The 20,368-nt window shown below is 33.2% G+C and overlaps 1 protein-coding gene across 2 annotated transcripts in view; it reads left to right on the forward strand.

The window, feature by feature from the left end:
- The window catches only part of LOC125073898, a 108,591-nt gene that overhangs the window by 82,951 nt on the left and 5,272 nt on the right, over positions 1–20,368 (forward strand). For both annotated transcript variants that reach the window (XM_047684985.1, XM_047684986.1), the window contains exons 4-10: positions 13,598–13,692; positions 18,067–18,334; positions 18,805–18,921; positions 19,059–19,138; positions 19,285–19,390; positions 19,870–20,013; positions 20,126–20,207. In XM_047684985.1, the coding sequence (XP_047540941.1) occupies positions 13,598–13,692; positions 18,067–18,334; positions 18,805–18,921; positions 19,059–19,138; positions 19,285–19,390; positions 19,870–20,013; positions 20,126–20,207 (892 nt within the window). The remainder of the gene's footprint in view (positions 1–13,597; positions 13,693–18,066; positions 18,335–18,804; positions 18,922–19,058; positions 19,139–19,284; positions 19,391–19,869; positions 20,014–20,125; positions 20,208–20,368) is intronic.

Here is a 20,368-nt window from a genome sequence, read left to right on the forward strand (position 1 = left end):
TCTGTTCGAATACCTTTACCGGCAAAGAACGACTCAACACTTAAACTTTCTATGATTTCACTACTAATTAAATGAATATATGCATATTGTTTTATTTTAAAACGTTATTATTCTTATTTGATTTAAATTAACATGCAAATTAAAATGTTTTTTTTTTTCTGATTGATTGAATTAATATATCTTTAAGTTCACGCCACAGGGTTATTGTCAAAGTCAAAGCTGTGACATAAAAAAAACAAAGAAACGAAGAAAAGAAATCGTTAAGACATTTAATAGAATAATTTAACTTAAATAATTGAAAGTAGCTTACATTTCTATTATGATACTTTTTTCACTACCTCGTTTCGTTTGGTCTTTAATTATATTTCTAGATAGTGTTGCACGACAAAAGAACTAAAACAAACGTGCTAACTTTATTATTTTGGTGTGCGTGACAGCTTGACACTCGCCATTTGTCATACTTTACTAGTGTGCGTGTGCTTAGTGGCGAACTATTGTTTTCGACGCGTTCTCAACTTTGACAGTTTCTTAAGATAAATAATCAAAATCATTTGATTGGTCTGTTTCTAAATGTTTTGCTGCTGTCAAAGGATTGACCAATAAAGACGCAGGCTTCTTGCTACATGCTGTTACTATTGATAATTTAGGTAGGCTAATTTATAAGAATGCTATCTTGTGCCATACTAGAAAATATGAAACAAGAAATATAATTGGATTAAATTTTAGCAGAAACATTGTATAACATCCTTGTCTAACATTATCTATTATAAAGTATAAACTTTACCGTAAAAAGAACCAATTACCTTTGTTATATGATTTATATAATTTATAAACCTAAATGAAATCAAATCGAAATAAATCATTATTCAAGTAGTTGTCGTTAGGGCTTTGCGTAAACTCGTCTGGGTAGATATTACCCACTCATCATATATTCTATCCTCTAACAGCAATCGTCAGTATTGTTGAGCTTCGGCTTGGGAGAATGAGCCAGTGTAATTACAGGCACAAGGGACATAACATCTTAGTTCCCCAGGTTGGTGGCGCACTGGTATTTTGAGGAATAGTTAATATTTAATAATATTTAGCCGAGATGGCCCAGTGGTTAGAACGCGTGTATCTTACTTAACTCAAAAGGCACCACTCAATTTTCATGTGCTTAATTTGTGTTTACAATTCATCTCGTGCTCGGCGGTGAAGGAAAATATCGCGAGGAAACCCGCATGTGTCTAATTTCAACGAAATTCTGCCACATGTGTATTCCACCAACCCGCATTGGAGCAGAGTGGTGGAATATGCTCCAAACCTTATCCTCAAAGGGAGAGGATGCCTTAGCCCAGCAGTGGGAAATTTACAGGCTGTTAATGTAATGTTAATATATGTAATGTAATATTTCTTACTAATTAGGAAATCCATTTGCTCCGCCATTGAAGTCATCATTTAAATCCAAACTATTGAAGTCATCATTTAAATCTGATGTAAATCTACTAGACTAGACTAAACTTGATAGTGTCAGAATGTCGTGAACACTCGCTACATTGTCTTTCCCTCTTTACCATCAACCCGATCAACGTTTGTAGCTCTTTATATAAAGTAGGTAGTTTACAATCAATTAAAATTACAATAAATATAAACGACATATCTCACCGTATAAGTTCATCAGTCCTTAAACCGCATAGATAACTGCGTCACAATATTTCTTGATAAGTAGACTTGTGTAATCACGTACGACCATTTTAAATAGACCTCCACTCCTAATCCTATATTCCTTAACGAGACCCTTTGCAGTTATCTAGCGTTTGTATAAAATGGGAATAAAATATCTGGGATTTAATTTTCAGGACAAAATATTGGATCCATATTACTGGATAAAACATGTCTGTCTGTAATTATAATAATAACAAATTTGTTTATTTTTAATGGCTTCTTTAAGGCTTGACTGCATGTACCAGATGCCATTGTCCTTAAAATTTAAAATATTTGTAATATTTTTATTTATAATATTTAATCTTAGATAGACAAAACTAAAATGATAAAAATTAAAAACAAAATTATTGTGTGTATGTATGTGTGTGTGTGTGTATAGATGAATGTTGTTGTTCAATTCATGAAGACAATAATATCTTTCAAGATAACTTCAAGAAAATTGACTTTCGAGAAAGAGACAAAACATCTTACAGGCAATATTATTGGCTTCCACGAAGGATAAATAATAATTCAATTTTCACGAGTGAGGGTGCATAAACAGATGTACTCTCTTTTCATTGAATTTCCTATTTCGATGGAACGGTAATCCAACACTGCCAGAGAGATCTAATGTACGGCTAAAGTCTGTAACACTAAAGCTTGGAATTGTGCCGAAAACTAATTGACAGCAAAATTCGACAACTCCTTTTGGTCCAATTGGTTAAAACAAATTCAACGCTGGTTAGAGAGCGCTCGACGTATCTACCCTTACCCAAACGTAGACATAATACAGACAGATCCATTACGATTTTATTACGTTTAGATACCATATAATTGATTTGAAACCTCTGGATTTATCTGGTCTTCTCAAACTGGTCTCATTATAAACTGGGATAATAGGTTCAAAGGAATATAGACTTTAGTTCTAAAGGGATAAAGTTCATTCGCTTCTTTTTAGTTTTGTAGGTTGTTTGTCTTCTCCTAACGGGACGTCACGGCCTAAAAGGGATGATAGTTAGATAGTACCAGTTTTTATAATCTGTATGTAATAGGAGTGAGAGGTAAACGGAAAAAGTACATATCACATGTAATTGGCTGATAAGTGATAACGGATTTAAATCTCGTTTCCATCGGCTAAAAAAATATTCACAAATAAAAAAAAAAAACACAAGTGATCTTACAAGCGTCTCTCAATCCTTTTGACAATCTATCTTGTTTTTTTTTTTTTGGATTCGAAAAAGGTCGTACATTAGTGGACGTTATTCGTTTAAACATTCGGTACATTTATTTGTCTAGATTAAAAATCAACGAATACTAATTTAATTAAATAATTCATAGATTATCGAATGTTAGGTTTATTATATACAATAAGTATTAGTATATAAATTATGCTTTCTATATTTATTTAAATAACTGTCGTTAAAGTCAAAGTCAAAAATCTTTGTTCAATATAGAAGTGTTACACTTGCTTATTGAAAGTCAAAAATCTACCACTGGTTCGGAAATTAGCACCTCGGACCTGAGAAGAACCGGCGAACGAAAACTCGGCGGTATTTTTTTCTTGTGTGCCAATATTTACAATTTTTTTTTTTTCATACAATAACAATAAATACATTTTAGTTATTTGAAACAGTCTAGAGGCGAATATCTCATTCCCAAGATGTGCAATCAACAAAGAAGCCATTAGTGTTGTAATATCCTTTAGCATACAAACGCTCTTTAACGATTCTTTTTAATTTTACGGTTAATTATATTTGAATGGACGTCACACGCACTAAAATAATAATTAGCGGTTTTAATTGCGCAATTAAGAAGAAAATAGAATCACAATGCAAAAATAGTAGTTGCAATAGGCAAACTGACAAACTAGTCTGATAATGTTAAGTGGTCAGTACAACCCAAGACATTGAAATTGACATTCGTTTTAGCGTCAACGCGCCCTCAATCTTGGGAACTAGGATTTTATATTCCTTGTGCCTGCTACAACAATGGTACACTCATAATTTGAATCAGAATACAATAACACTAAATATTATGTTTGGCGGTAGAATTTGTCATAAGTGCGTGAATGTGTCATAAGATGCACAAAGTCGCACAAGCAAACATTAAATAGAAACACCAAAATAACATTGATGAATATATCAATAAATTAGTTATTATACCGACGATCAATCACTATAAGTATCTAGATTGTCAAGACACAAGATTTTTTTGTCTTACGGTCTTAATTATAAACACTGTTTAACATAAAAAAAAAATCTGCATTTAGACATTTATTTCTCTCTTTCAGTCATCATTGTTTTGACATTCGAAAGAAGAAGATACCATTATTTAGCTTATCTTATAAAACGTCTGAAGGTAAAGTCGTAACTTAAGCTGTTACCTCCGTTATCTTACTTACTTTTTTGTCTCCATAACCTGAGGAAGTTCTTGCATTTGTTAAGTAAAATTTGGGTTTTCATGTTAAAAACGAATACGAAATCTTAAAAGTGATAAATATTTTATATTCAGTCGTATATTTGTGATATTATTAATATTCAATTTCATTATGACGTGAAAGAGGTTTTCTAACAAAAAGTTTTTATATATAAAAATATAAGTTATATTCATGGATCCACAATCTTTGAAACTTTAATATCTGTACGTAATACATTTCATTTCATAGACTAATAATATTAACATCAAAACAGAGTAATGGAGTTGTACTCTCGTATTTGGGGTTCCGCAACAATTTCGACTTAATTTTTTATAATTGTCAACTCCGCTAAGTCATGATGTCAGGACATTTTTACGTTAAACTAATGACTTATCTGTCTGGGTAGGACATATTGTTTTTTAAGAACTTCTTTCAAGTTATATATGTTTAGACGTCGTTTATAATTAACTAGAAAACAATTGTTTTCCTACCTGCGTATATCAATTTTTATGGGCGATAGGTGTAGAAGTTGACGTACTGTAGCACCATCTAGCGGTAAATTAAACTTCAAATTTTATGGTGATTCGACGAACGGTATTGGAGTCTATTAATCTTAAATAGACGTATACAACCGTCACTTTTTAATAATAAACCTTTGTATCTCCTCACAAAAACAATACTTCATTAAAATAAAGAGTCGTAAACAATTTGAACATCGAACTTAATTCAGAAAATAAGGTTTTATTTATTGGAAAAGTTACACCGTCAACTCATCACTAAGCATTTAAATTAATATTTGACTTAGGTAACATACAAAGTGATACGTCTTTAAAGGTATAAACAACATTTAAACCGGTTGACAGACTTTTTGCTAATTTTCATTTGTTTTTGTCGTAACTTAGCAGTTATAAGAAAGACAATTAAGCGTTTTGATAAGGTAATTACCAAAATCTAAATATTCTTTATTCTAGAGCAATTACAAGCCCTTTTGAATAGAAATTTAACAAGATAAATTTAAAGTCTAAAGCTATAATCGGTTCGGAAAGTATTAAGAAGAACCAGCAAGAGACTTAGTAGTTACTCTTTTCCAAGAGTCACGAACATAGTAATAATATAACTATTTATCATCTATACTGTTTATTATATTAGTATCACTCGTAGTATTTATCCTTTGACTGCCTCGTTTGTCTAGTGGTACAGCTGCAGATTCCGAAGTCCGTAGTTCCAACCCTAAGTCGAGCTGATAAAAAGTTATTGGATTTATTTATTGACAAAATTCTCATTAACAGTCTGGAGTCGAAAGTTGGAAGTGTGTACACTCCGGTGCCTCGGAAAGCACGTTAAGCCGTTGGTCCTGCGGCTTAACTCTTTCCGGTCGTATGGAATTTGCCGTCCAGCACACACTTGTGCACTATAATATGTCCTGGGTAGTTTGCTGATCTCCATTGAGATTGTCCACCGTGGTGGGTATAATCATTATTCATCCTCCATGGAAATCAACGAAAAGCTCAACGATTTTTTTATTCTTTAACGAGTCTTATTAATCAAACTTTTGTTAAAAGATAGTCTGAGGTGTAATACATTTCAATTCCGTGAAACGGATCCCTAAAATGAATAAAATTAACCTTATTAGATATAACGTTTTATGTCGTATTTTTATTCCCTCTTCGTAGACTTAATATAACATATCTTTTTATATCACTCCGCGTGGGCGTCACACAAATAAACATATCATACGTACTTTTACAGCTGTGAATGTGTATTCTGTTACTCGACTACGATATTAACGAGTGTACAGCGTTTTATTCTTTGTTATGGACATTTCTAAAACCTTTTCGATTTGCGTTCAATATTTTTTGGACTTAAAAAAAAATGACGACTCGTACATTTGAATCAAATATTTATGTATAATATTTCTGTACGTGTCAATGTTGAACTCTTGGACACTTGAATTGGAAACGACTGGACCGATTTTGATATTCTGGTTCCAAGATTTTCTCTCTTGTAAAAAATAAATAAACACTTAATTACATGGCGGTAGGGCTTTGTGCTAGCCCGTCTGGGTAGGAACCACCCACTCATCAGATATTCTACCGCCAAGCAGCAATACTCAGTATAGTTATGTTCCAATTTAACGGGTGAGTGAGCCAGTGTAACTCCTGGTAATATTTCTTATAGTGCCATTGTGTATAGGCAGTGGTGACCACTTAAAAATTGTGGTCCATTTGGATGTATGCCTACATGTATATCATGAAAAAAAGAAATTCTAATTTCAACGTATGCGAGACGGGAAGTTAGCATATATGTAGATTTCAAGGCCTAAATAACAGTTACTGTATTTAGTTTTATAAAGTCTAATTATTACATATCGAAATGAAAATCTCTAAAATAGTAAAAAACCGCTGGCAAAGTACTCAGTTAAGCTATTCTTTCCATTAATTATATGGCAATAAAATGATAATGGTACCTAATGGACATAATGCTGATTTAAATCTAATATAATGTAATCTAATATAAAATAAATATAATCTAATATAATCAAAAATATGTGAAGCGATAAATAAATAAAAGTTCTTGGTGTATTGTTTCTTAATGATAACGCTCCTGTCAATAAAATATGGCGCGGAGCTGGGTTCGTTCATTCTGAAAAGCAGTGTTGCCAACTAGAAAAAATACGTTTTCGCAGCATACTGACGACTTGTGCTCATAGACGACTTGTTATCATTTGACTGAGTTAGCATCACTGTAGGTTTTTTTAAATATCTTAATCTGATCAGCTCTCTCTTGACCGCTTTTTCCAACATCCGTAATAAAGGCTTCCACGTAGGCGTGTTACTGTTACCCTATAATGCTCGACGCTGCGCCCGCGCATCTATCGATCACGGTTAAGCAATGTATCACGATCGATCTATAGATGGGTGATCGTTAGCGTATCTGGTACAGTTCCTATTGTTATGTAAGTAGACTATTTTCCATAGTTTTGAGATATAGTTCGATATGATAAAGAAATAAGGTTTTCATTGAATATTTTTTTGTATGCGTATGTAGGTAGGGCGATAATAGTTTCTAAATATCCTGCTGGAGGGTTCTGGCCTTCTCTAATCTTGAGGAGAAAGTTTGGACATTATTCCACATACACCACCAGAAGCGAACACATGTGATAGATGAAATTTTCTAGATCTCGTATATATGTAGATACTTTTTGGTATTTATGCCACCCCGTTTGGTATTTTCCCGCCAATCAGTAATATTTAGTAATGTTGTTCCGGCTTGAAGTGTGAGTGAGTCAGTGTTACTACAGGCACAAGGGACACGACATCTTAGTGAGCAACGTCGGTGGCACTTTGGCGATGTAAGGAATGGTTATTATTTCTTACAGCACCAATGTTTATGGGCGATGGTGACCACTTAACATCAGGTGGCCCCTTTTCTCGCCCGCCTACCTGTTACAATGAAAAGATACCAGTAAATATTGAATAACATTTCTTTGTATAGTAAAAATTAAATATCTATCATTCCAAATTTTAGGAATAAAACGGTCCATTCCAGGCTGCTTAAATCGGTGTTTCAGAAATTAAACAAAATGCCACTGAGTTTCTTTTCCATACTGATTGCTTTTACCGAATTCGCTGTAGATTTACACGACCAATAGTAGTCACTATTCTACATCGCTTTCATACAGAATTAGACATAAAAATAAACACGTAACTAATTTTGTGATTATTTTTAAGAATTTCAGATGTATACCAACAGTAGTCGTATGACAAACAAGTAATGTTTGTAGTGAGAGTCGAGGCCGCGGGCAGGGCACTAGTAAATATTTACATATTGTATCCTCCCGCCTTGCTCATAGGTAACTAAAGTTACCTGTCCACTGGACAACTGCAATGAAAGCATCATTTAAGCTATTACTAGCGATGTCCGCGACTTTGCCTGTGTGGCTTTCAATTATAGAACTATTCACTCAAACAGATCTCGTTTTTTTAAGCCTATGTGGCACAGATTATTTAGCTAATGTCACGTTATAATGTACTGTCAACGTGGTTGATTGGTTCCGGTTCGGAAAAAGAACACCTATGATTGGAGAAGAATCGGCAAAGAAACTGAGCGAGATTTTGTATTATTTTTATGTCAAAAGTTTTTGACTACAATGATAAATAATGTATCTTTGAAACGGCCAAGAGGCGATCAATTAATTCCCACTTCGAGCTATCATCTAACAAATATTTATACATTGTACAAGATACTATGTTAGAGTTATAATAACAGTAATTTTGCACGCAAATGTTCTTTGGCGGTTTTTTTTACATTACAATTAAATTCACGCAATGTAATGTTTTACTGTATAAATAAAATATTGTCGAATTTAAAGCGTAGTTTCATCAGTGGCCGGTGAGCCTAAAGAGCGTGACAATGACAATGGGCAAACCGGAGTCACCAAGCTATAATTGTTTGCTCACTATGCCTCGTTTAATACTCGTGATGTGAATGACAATTAACGCAGAATTATTGTCGTTATTTTATTATAAAAATTATCACAAACGGCATTTGTAATATGTACTGTATAGGTTGTGATTAATGACTATGGTGTGTTTTCTTCTTTCAAATGTCAAATCAGTAATGATAGAAAGAGATGGAAATCAGTATTTAGCTGCCCACTGATTGAAGTTTATAAGTAGGACAGTAGATTTATATTGTGATTGGTTGTTTAAAAGTTATTTTTTTGAAACATTATATAAGAGAGATACAATTTAATCTGTTAACGTAAAGTAAACAATGATTATGATAACTGTTTACAAAAAGCACTAAATAAATTCTAAGACTTTATAAATTAAAGAAATATTAATAAAACTATAAAAAAATAGTTTTCGATGTTCCAGTAATACAAATAATAAAGTCAAAGAACTAATAAAATAAAAAAAAGAGATAAAGATAGTATAATTAATTAATTTTACTCCCAAATACACCTCGAGTGCCAAAAATATGCATAAGAAAATAAAAGCTTCTCAATGTCTCACTACTAGACTAACGCCTTATCTCAAAGACTTTTTATTATTTATTACTACCACTTATTCCAATGTTGATAAACATTTAGTAGATCTTCATGACGCATCGGGATTTCTCACGATGTTTTCCTCTATATATATTTTTGCTATAGTATAGTTGTGCTTGATGCCTTGATCAATATTTACGAGTTCTAACTAGTTTCCCAATTCGGTTTCAAAGAGGGAGAGATTCTCCTTTCATACGAGCCTATATCTATTGAAATAAAGGCTTTATGTACATGATTTCGTATCCAATTGATTTCAAACAGTAATCAGACACAGTCATTGGCTCCCAATTTTCATTGTCACCTGCGGTCACTATAGAATGTTAATAAAGTATGATTCACCGTATCGCTGATTCAGTCGTGGGAAACCATTATTGTTTCAAAAACAGCTATATTTAGACTGTTAATATTATCACTAAAATATTTGAATTCTACTTTAACCGGTTCTAACCAGACTACATAGTAATGCTTAGTATTATTGTGTTTCGGTCTAGAGGGAGAGTGAGCCAGTGTAAATGCAGGCAAAAGATAACATATATCTTAATGCTTAATATTTCTTACAGAGTTAATGTCTATGGGTAGTGGTGACCACTTAACTTCAGATGACCCGTTTGCTCGATCCCTTAACTATGTTATAAAAAAAGGGACTTATGAACGGTGGTAGCTGTAGATTTATTTGATTCAAAATAAAATAGGTGTTACATTTTAGAATAAAATTTGTAATATTATTGTAAACTTGATGTGTGGTCCTCGTGGTACACTTTTTAATATACCTAATAATATTTAGTATCACTTTTTAATTTTCTACTGTCATCTGAGAATAAGAAATATATAGTCAACATTAATGCCCTCTACAAGTCCGCAGTTTAATAAAATGATGTTTATTTCTCATACATTTCCGTTGCAAAATTAATTTAAATATAGAACATTTTATTTTTTGAACTTATTTATATTATTAAACTCATTAAAAATTTATATAATACAAACTTCAGCATATAATTCAGTATATAAATATAAAATACGGTTAAGAATTTTCTAAAAACACTGACCAGATTTTTTTGTTGATTTTAAAAGTTCTGACGTACGAGTAACTCTCTCGAGTTAAAGCAACGTTAATTTAAACGAAGCATACGTATAATTTGATAATCTTGACTGTCCAGTTTTGATGTCATTGTTACATTTTGAACCACTCTGGGATGTCTTATTTATCACGCTACGTTCGGATATAGAACCAGTTATAATTTAACGAATATTTTTAAGCGGCGAAAAAGACATAACATATGAATTTGTATGATTCGATTTTTGAAATTCTGTTGACAAACACACGAGCAAAAGGTTTGTATTTGCCTGTATATGTATAGATGTCGTTTTTTTGCCTCTAATTTATTGAATATGAATATAATACAAAAGCCAGGAGGCGATCGTTTATTTAATGCCTAAGGTAACTATTATTACTAACGTTTGAATATTATATATTGTCAAATTAATTAATTCACGATATAAATTAACTAATCAATCCACTTCATTTGACAATGTATTTCACGTAATAAAAACGATAAAAATACACTGTATTATTTGATTAACAAACATACATACATATCACTTATACGGTACATATTCATAAACTAAAAACAAACAATGTATTCAATATTTGTTTCGGTACGCAAATAATTACACTCGCGGTTATCGTACTCACTCACTTTAAGCTGTTTTTAGCACTGAGGCATAACTGTTTTGTATTTGTATACAACTAATCGTCTCCTGCGGCTTCGTTCGCCTTTTGGAAAAAAAATCAGAAAAATCCGTTCAATGGTTTGGAGGTGATAGAGTAGCAGACATACAGACAGAGTTACTTTCGCATTTGTAATATTCGTTTAGATGTGTATTATTTCCAGTGCTTACAGTCCGGAAATAAAGCGGACTTCGTGTATTAAATTAGTATATATTTGTTTTGTTATTATACAAGATATTTCAGCAAGAATATATATTATATATTGTGATTGTATCATATTGTGTACCGTCATTACTTCTGATTTTCCATAACACAAGTGCTTTAGCTACTTACATTGGGATCAGAGTAATGTATGTGATGTTGTCCAATATTTATTTATTATTTTTATTGTAATGTGTTTAGAAATGAACCTCTCTTTGACTTGTTTTTATACAAACTTTCAGTTTAACGATCTACAGAGATAATCTGTGGGTTTTTTTTCCAACATCGGGAACTAAGATGTTATATCCCTTGTGCATATAACACTGGCTTACTAGACCTTCAAACCGGATCACAATACAACTATTGCTATTTAGCGATAGAATAAGTGATACATTTTTGGTACTTACCCAGACGGGTTTGCACAAAGCCAAGTTAACTTTTTTTAGGGTACTAACGCTTTACAAAGACAATCTTAAGACAAATGATTCAATGTTTTACACAAACATGTGACGAGATTAAATTTGACAACTGACAGGTTTCCTCACGATGCCACCCGACCGAACTTAAGTTAGATCTACACTACACTACCATTCAATCTTGTCTTTTTTTTTAGAACAAGCATTCGTTTCCAGTCAGCTTGGAAATTTTTCTCTAAGCATAGCGTATTTGTATTGTAAAATGTATAAATCTTATTAAATTGCCTATATAACAACAGAGATTAATATCTTAGGTGATATTGTTTAGTGTTAAAGTTATTAAAGTTTGCTTAATTTAAAAATTTGATTGAATATTTTACTTTAATTAAAATACAAACTAATAAATTCGTCAAGTTATATTTTCCGCTTAATTATTAATTAATAAAAAAAGTATATTATTCAATACAAGATTATATATGTGATAAAAAGCGTGTAGCTAATACTTTTTGACTTCCAGACATTATAAACATATACATATAAGTACATGTATTTAACTAACATAACTTTTTATTACAAATGTAGGAAAGGTATACATATACATAATATACATATTTATGTATATTATGTATATGTATATTTATGTATTATATATTATGTATAATATCGAAATGTACTGTATTATTATTATATATATTTATAGGCATGTATTGCTATGTATATATTTTTTAAAATTATTCTTTAACTTCTGTGCACACCCTACTGACTACTCTCTTACACTATTCTGGGTTGGCTGGCAGAAAATGCTGTTATAGCGTTAAGTCCGCCCTCTGTACATGTTTTATTTGTACAATAAAGAATAATAAAAAAAAAAAAAGGTGTAACTACTGAGTTTCTTGCCGGTTCTTCTCGTAAGAATCTACATTCCGAATTGATGATAGCTATACTTAATATAGTTTTGTAAAATAACGTTACAAAAGTGCACATAAAAGCCTACTCGGATAAAGTTAATATATTGATTGATTTATTGCTAGTTTGAAATAAGCCTTATCGTTATAATACGTGAGAAATGAGAAGTGAGTGTGAAGTATTGAAACTTCTTCAAACTGGTTTACGAGCAGCTCTATCGCTTAAATATGTGCAGATTTCCCGCAAGTTTGTAACAGACCTTATCGTTGATGTTTGTATAGTTTGTTAACATCACTGAGCAAACGTTAATTCGCTTAGACATTACTGAGTCACGAACAGAATTATTAAAACTAATTGAAAATTCTACAGACGACAAAACGTAATATATATTTGCTATTAATATACTCGTTACTGAGTTTGTAAATTCAATTATAAGAATAAATTATTGGAAATGATCGCGTTCTGATATGAATTCGAGTTCTGATACGATTAACAATTATTTAAAAACTCCGACTCGTTAAAGCGTTCTTTGTCAAGTTATTCGAATCAATAATAATATCAGCAAGTGACTTTTAATTTGCTTCTAATAAGTCAGACTAACAACCACACCACAGGTGCAACTTTTATTCATAAAGTCAATAAAATCTACAAAATATTCTTGTAATCAATAGTGGTTTAAAAAATGTGGCTTTATCATTAGAAACATATATGTACTAATCATAATTATGAAATAAAATGCAAACCGTGATGACCCAGTGGTTGCAAGACGTGAAACTTAACCGAGTTATAATAAATTAGTTACTTATACCGAGTTCAAGTCCGGGGCAAGCACCATTGAATTCATGTGCTTAATTTGTGTTTATAATTCATCTTTTGGTCGGCGGTGAAGGAAAACACGTGAGGAGACCTGCATGTGTCTAATTTCAACGAAATTCTGCCACATATGTATCCACCAACCCGTATTAGAGCAGCGTGTTGGAATATGCTCCAAACCTTCTCCTCAAAAGGAGAGGAGGCCTTAGCCCAGCAGTGAAAATAACATCGTAGTTGCAATTGTTATCGGCGTGGCATTTACATATCATTGCCTCGTTAGCCTATTATAAATTAAAAACTGATCGTTATGTATTATAAAAACAGCTATATATTAAATTGAATCCTTAATATTTAATATTTATATATTTTTTTCTTTTCAGGGCTATTTGCACGTGTGGAGGCGAGAGACTACGTTCTCTGAGGATGAACTCAACGAACTTTTTAACAATATTGAAGATATTTACGCTTTTAACAAGTAAGATTATCTTTTTATATAATACTAATAATACAATTCGTATTGAACGGCGAAAGCATCTGTGGAAATATGATTTAAATTAATCATCATATATTCTAGTAACTGGTCCCATTTTTTTGGTCACGTTACATAAAAATATTTGTAGTTTAGTAAACATCTACTTTACAATGTCATCGACATATATATGTTTTTCTCATGATAAATAAACCATGGGAAAACTCAATGGGCTGCCTGGATTCAAGACCCGAATTCTATCGTCTAGTCGTAATTTTTTTTTAAATAGGTAGTAAGATGACACCCCGCTCTTGGAGTGTACAGTACATACGCAGTGTAAGAAATATTAGCCATTCCTTACATTGATACTGCGTCAACAACCTTGAGACTTTGTTACGTCCCTTGTACTTGAAGTTAATATGGCTCACTCGACCTTCAAATCGGAACACACCAATTCTAAAGTATTGCGGTATGCGTTACTCAAAGCCATTCATGTTTTATGCCGGTGTAACATATCCTTCAACAAAAATAAAAAATTTTAGAGTATTAAAAATAAATTTAATCGGCCGGTTGATTTCTTAGTTTCAATGACCTTCACAAAAAACTATGTAAAACATTCGTTATCAGGAATAACATAAGTCGTTGCAATGAAATATCACCCTCGACGAAAACTTTTGTCGAATTTCTCGCGAGCTATTTTACTTTTGACGTATTGCAGGGGGACTATTCTTGAATCTTTTAATATGTGACATTGAGCAGTGGGATGTATTCCACGAAAGGTTTAAAAATATATTCTTCTAATCCTACTGAGCAAAAATACGTATTACTTAATATATTGCATTTGTGCGCATGCGTGGCTAATATTTTGTAGTATAGTTGTTAACTTGTAAGTGATCAACTAATTGAATTTAAAAAAAGCCTAAAAAAAGGACCGTGGGTTTAAAATGATGAGAATATCATCACGAATAAATTCAATAATAAACAAAAATTATATATCAGTGAATTTTAATTAGTAACGTATTTAAATGTTTTTTACATAAGATAGAAGCATCGGCCTATATGATGAAGACAAAATTAATTATCAAAACAAAATTAATTTCATTATATATTTCAATTTGTAAATTGTACTAATAATGTTATGTACTAAAACCTCTATAACTCGTTTTTTTATGTATACAGAAATAGGCATTACAAAAAAAAGTCTCTTCATTCAAAACTGTTCAGTATTCACTTAGTGATATGACTTTCTGCGAGCCTTCTGGATGGGTACTATTGACTTATCATGTATTGTACAAACAGCAATAATTAGCATTGTTGTATAATGATTTGAGCCAGTCTAACTACAAGTACAATGGATATAATATCTTAGTTGTTAAGGTTAAGGTTATTTTCAAATCACACGAAATTGATGGAATAGACCTCAAACCTTAAGAGTGTTGAGAGGAGAGGAATCCTTTGCCAAGCCGTGTGATATTATTTCCTTAAATTAAATTATTTAGAAAAATCAGGTATGGTAAAGATATCTTAATCCACCCCTGGCGGCGAGGGTGTGCGCTATTAGGGTCGGTTCTGAATAGCGAAGGGTACGGTTATATTAAAGAAATTTGCTCGACTGTCCGTACGTTAAGCCGAGTAGGAAAATAATTTTATTGTGTAAGACGTTTTCGTTCTAAAAACACTTTTATAATAGTAATAATATAGCTCCTATAAATAATAAACATGGTTCAGTAACCTGATACATCTACCAAGTTACCTCAATCTTTTCCATAAGAAACAAACAATCTCGTTCCGTACATTGCATCACCATTAATATATATTTAGACGACTTTTTTGTTCTAAAAACAATAATAGAAAAAAATCTAATAATACCTGTTATAACCCACTGCTGGGCAAAGCACTCCTCTGTTATTGAGGACCGAGAAGCGTATTCTAACACGGTGCTCAGTGTGGATTTGTATACACATCTGGCAATATTTTACCTGAAAAAATGCAGGCATTCAGGATATTTTCCTTAACCGCCACGAGATGAATTATAAACATTTATTAGGAAAATTGAACAATCAGTCCTCAAACCCTCAATATTATGAATGCTAGAGTAACTCTGTCTGTCTGTTTGTTAGCTCATCGCCTTAATCACCGAGCTGATCATTATGAAATTTGATATTGAGTTCGCCTGATATTTGTATATATATATATATATATATATGTCGGAGAAGCAGGATGCCGAACAGTTGTGTTCGGGATTGATCCGACATTTGGAAGACTATGTGGGCGTGCAATGGAGATATTCACAAAATAAAACGTATTTAATATCGTCTAATCACTGTATTCATTGATACAATAATCGTACACCGCAATAATATCAAAGGATTACAATAATTCATCTCGATTAAGAGCAAATGGGTTTGCAAGCAACCATCGCATTCGAGAAGCTTGTCAAAACATAACGACTCGCGTTGCCATGACGCTTACAACTCCATTCGGGGTGACCCGCTCTTATAAGTAAATCAGCCATCAAACATTATTGCCAACTACTCGATTCATTAATTATCCAAATCAACAACCAAAGTAACCACGCTCCGATACGGCCATCCTGCACTATCACACGTCCTCGTGTGTCTCGTTGCTGTAAACCTCCTCGTCTGTAAACAATAAAACAACAAATGTACACATCATAACCCGCTTGGCCATTCTGACCACCACACGATGAATATTATAACCGTCCATGCTATCTCAAAAGCATAATATTCTCTAGCAGCATAACTTTACAAGGTAAGCGACCAGCAAGACCACCAAGGTCTATTTACGCCACTAAGTCAATCTCTTGCCACCAAGGCTGTCATTTGCCACCAAGGCTGTAATTTGCCACCAAGGCCAATTTTGTCACCAAGTCAATCACTTGCCACCAAGGCCATCATTTGCCACCAAGGCCAACTTTGTCACCAAGTCAATCTCTAGTAGGGTCACTATGCTACGCTTTCTCTTACCAAGTAATTTGTTAACACCGAAATCAAAACAAAATGAAAACTGCCCACCGTTTTTAATAGAAAATAGACCCAGAGCTGGCTTCATGGTGCAGATATCCACTGGACATTTCATAACCGGCTCGCTTGTTTTGTTTTCCCTTCTTCGCACAACGCGTCGATATGTGGCTTCGCTCGCCGCAGGAAAAACACGTCAGCGCGGATGTTTTCTTCGAGACGTCCATTGTATTTCTTGCTTGCTTGAGCTTTGGCGTTGTTAACTTGCTGAGTGAGCCTGCGTGGTCTGATATGTGTTCTGATCCCACTTCTGATGTCGGAGAAGCAGGATGCCGAACAGTTGTGTTCGGGATTGATCCGACATTTGGAAGACTATGTGGGCGTGCAATGGAGATATTCACAAAATAAAACGTATTTAATATCGTCTAATCACTGTATTCATTGATACAATAATCGTACACCGCAATAATATCAAAGGATTACAATAATTCATCTCGATTAAGAGCAAATGGGTTTGCAAGCAACCATCGCATTCGAGAAGCTTGTCAAAACATAACGACTCGCGTTGCCATGACGCTTACAACTCCATTCGGGGTGACCCGCTCTTATAAGTAAATCAGCCATCAAACATTATTGCCAACTACTCGATTCATTAATTATCCAAATCAACAACCAAAGTAACCACGCTCCGATATATATATATATTGTACATATATATATGTATGTAAATTACGAATATCATAGAAGCTGCGATTTTGATTGGTTAGAACTCGTAATAATAATATCTACAGTTTACCCTCAAGTATAATCATCTAAGAGCTAAGGATTTCGATTCTAATATCAACAAAAGCCTCCGTAGTTTCCATTCGTTCTGAAGTTACGGCCTAAACTTTTTGCCCATATAAACGAGCCCATTGTTCTGAGTTCCAACTTTACGATCTTTTCGCCGCATACGTGCAAATTACGTGACTTTTAAAACAATTCTCGTCTTTGTTCACACTTGGCGTTAAAGTTTCCAAGGTCCAAGAGCAATAAATCTTAAAATTTCTAGTTTTACCTAACGTTACGCTTCGAGTGAACAAAACTCGATAAAAGCGCAGGAGAGATTGTAGTGTGCGCGCAACAACACGTGCATAATCTAATAATTGCGTAATTCGACGGGACCAATCACTGGAGATCATTTAGGCGTAAGTCTAACGGCTGTACATATTGTTCGATAAACTTTACCATCTTCCAAACTCTGGACTTTTTTTGGAGAAATATCTATTAATAAGAATCAATAACTTTTTATTAACTAACTCTTTATTTGGACCTTGAATTTTTTTAAACCTATAAGCCTATAATAGCTACTATAGTAAGTAATTAAAAAACTGATCTTTAATTGTTTCTAATTTTCCAGATCTTTATGTAGCGAGCTAAATACTTGCCGACTCGACGCGACTTGCATAGCAACATGCTTCGTCAACAATACCACGGGCTTCTCCGTATATACTTCCTATTGCACCGGCTACCCGAGGACCATGGAGAGATTGGCAGCTTTGGCATCTCGGCCACAGAGCGCTCGGGAGTTTAGAGAGAGACAGGTGGAGTTGAGACATCCACTGCCATTAGCATCTTATCTATTGAAACCTGTCCAGAGGATACTGAAATATCATTTGCTATTACAGGTTGGTTTTAGACATAATTATTTTATAAAAAAAAGTATTTTACAGCATACCCACCACTACCCATATAACTTTTAACCAACGCCAATGCGCCACCACCACCAGCCTTGGGAAGTAAATGTCCCTTGTGCCTGTAGTTACACTGATTCTTCGAACTAAAACGCAATAATCCTTAGTATTGTTGCTTGGCGGTAAAATGAGTGAGTGAACCTACCCCGACGGGTTTGCACGTAATCCTACCAAAAAGTTAATTTTTTACGAACATTAAAATAATTGGTATAGTGTTCTAGTATCACCAGTAAAATTATTGAATGACATTGTATTTAAATACCATATTTTTTTTAAATATCATGTTTAAAAATCTGTGTGTGATAAAATATCCTTATATAATTTTTTTCACGATTCATCTAGAATAGATGAAATAACACCGATTAAAATCGTGGAATTATTTTCATTTTCTCAATCTTTCCCAGAACGTAGTAAAGCAATGTGCGTCTCGCGAGACGGAATATGCGTTACTGAAGATGACGGGCATCGCTCACCACATCGACGATATGAAGAGACGTCACGAGCATGCTGTCAGGGTTCAGGTGAGCAGATACGTGTTATATATTTAAGAGCAAGTTTTGATAAATTTAGTACAAAATATAACTTGACCTTCAAAACTAGGCGGGTAAGCTTAGTAAATATCAATTATATAATGTATTTTTTTTTTGTATACGTGCAGGAGATACAGTCGCTATTGTACGGATGGAATGGACCCGATCTGACGACTTACGGAGAGTTGTGCGCCGAAGGGACCTTTAGGTACGTCTACATTTCATAAATAAAAATTATAAAAATATAATTTGGTTTTTTTTTTTTTTTTGTTAACGGTATTATATTCTTGGTATGAATTATCTAAATTCGTTCATTTTAACCTTGTTGATGATTGTTATATTTCTGGTTTCTAGAGTGTTCGGCGCGAAGGCGATGCGTCACGCCTTCCTCTTCGACAAAATGCTTCTCGTTACTAAGAACAGGGAAGATGGGATTCTCGCATATAAGTCACACATTATGGTAAGTTTATACTTATGATATTATCCGGAGGTAACTTGAAGCAAACAATATAATACAATCAGTGCAAGCTTCATGTCCATATTTATTGAGCAAACTCAATGTATCTGTCAATTTGACTTCATATTTTTTCACATCCCTGTGACTGATGACATGTAATTTGTTGTAACTTAGAACTAAACCAAAATCTTTTTGACACAAGAGGGATTTTTTTTAATTGTTTGAAGCGCGTAAGATATGAAATAAAACTTCAAAATAAATACATAAAATGTAAAACATTAGAATTTACAAATAAATTCTAATTTTATAGGCTTGTCAATATGACATTCAACTTTATATGCAATAAATAAATTTATATGCAATTATCTCTAATTCTAAACTATATTGTAAGTACTTATAAAGTTTATATTTCAACATAAATTTATAGTATTTGTACGCCCTGTTTTTATATTTTATTTAATGTGCCATGTTTAATTTTTCAGTGTAATAATATGATGTTAGTGGAGTCAATCGCGGGGGCGCCACTGTCCTTCCACGTCATACCCTGGGACGCGCCGCGGTCACAACTCACGCTGCAGGCGCGGTCGCCGAGACACAAGCGAGAATGGACCTTGTTGCTGAAACGGGTAAGCTTATAATCCTTTAATCCTGTAATATGCTTGACTAAGTAACGAACTGCATTTTTATGGGGATTTATTACGTTGTGACGGTGTAAAATATGTTTTTTTTTTGTTTAAGGTTATATTGGAAAACTACAATGCAGTTATTCCGTCTCATGCGAGGCAATTGGTGATGGAGTTGGGACAGAACAAAACTGATGGTAAGTTTAGTTACTATAAATTAGGCGTAATTTAAATTATTGATCTCGTATTTAAATCGGCCTTGTTTTATAAATACATTTTTTATTTTCCTTATTGGTGTAATTATATTTTTGTTTGGGCTTTATTTTAGATCTACGTATTTGTCAGTTAACTGATATTT

Source organism: Vanessa atalanta, chromosome 26 (assembly GCF_905147765.1).
Source record: "Vanessa atalanta chromosome 26, ilVanAtal1.2, whole genome shotgun sequence".
Taxonomy (NCBI): domain Eukaryota; kingdom Metazoa; phylum Arthropoda; class Insecta; order Lepidoptera; family Nymphalidae; genus Vanessa; species Vanessa atalanta.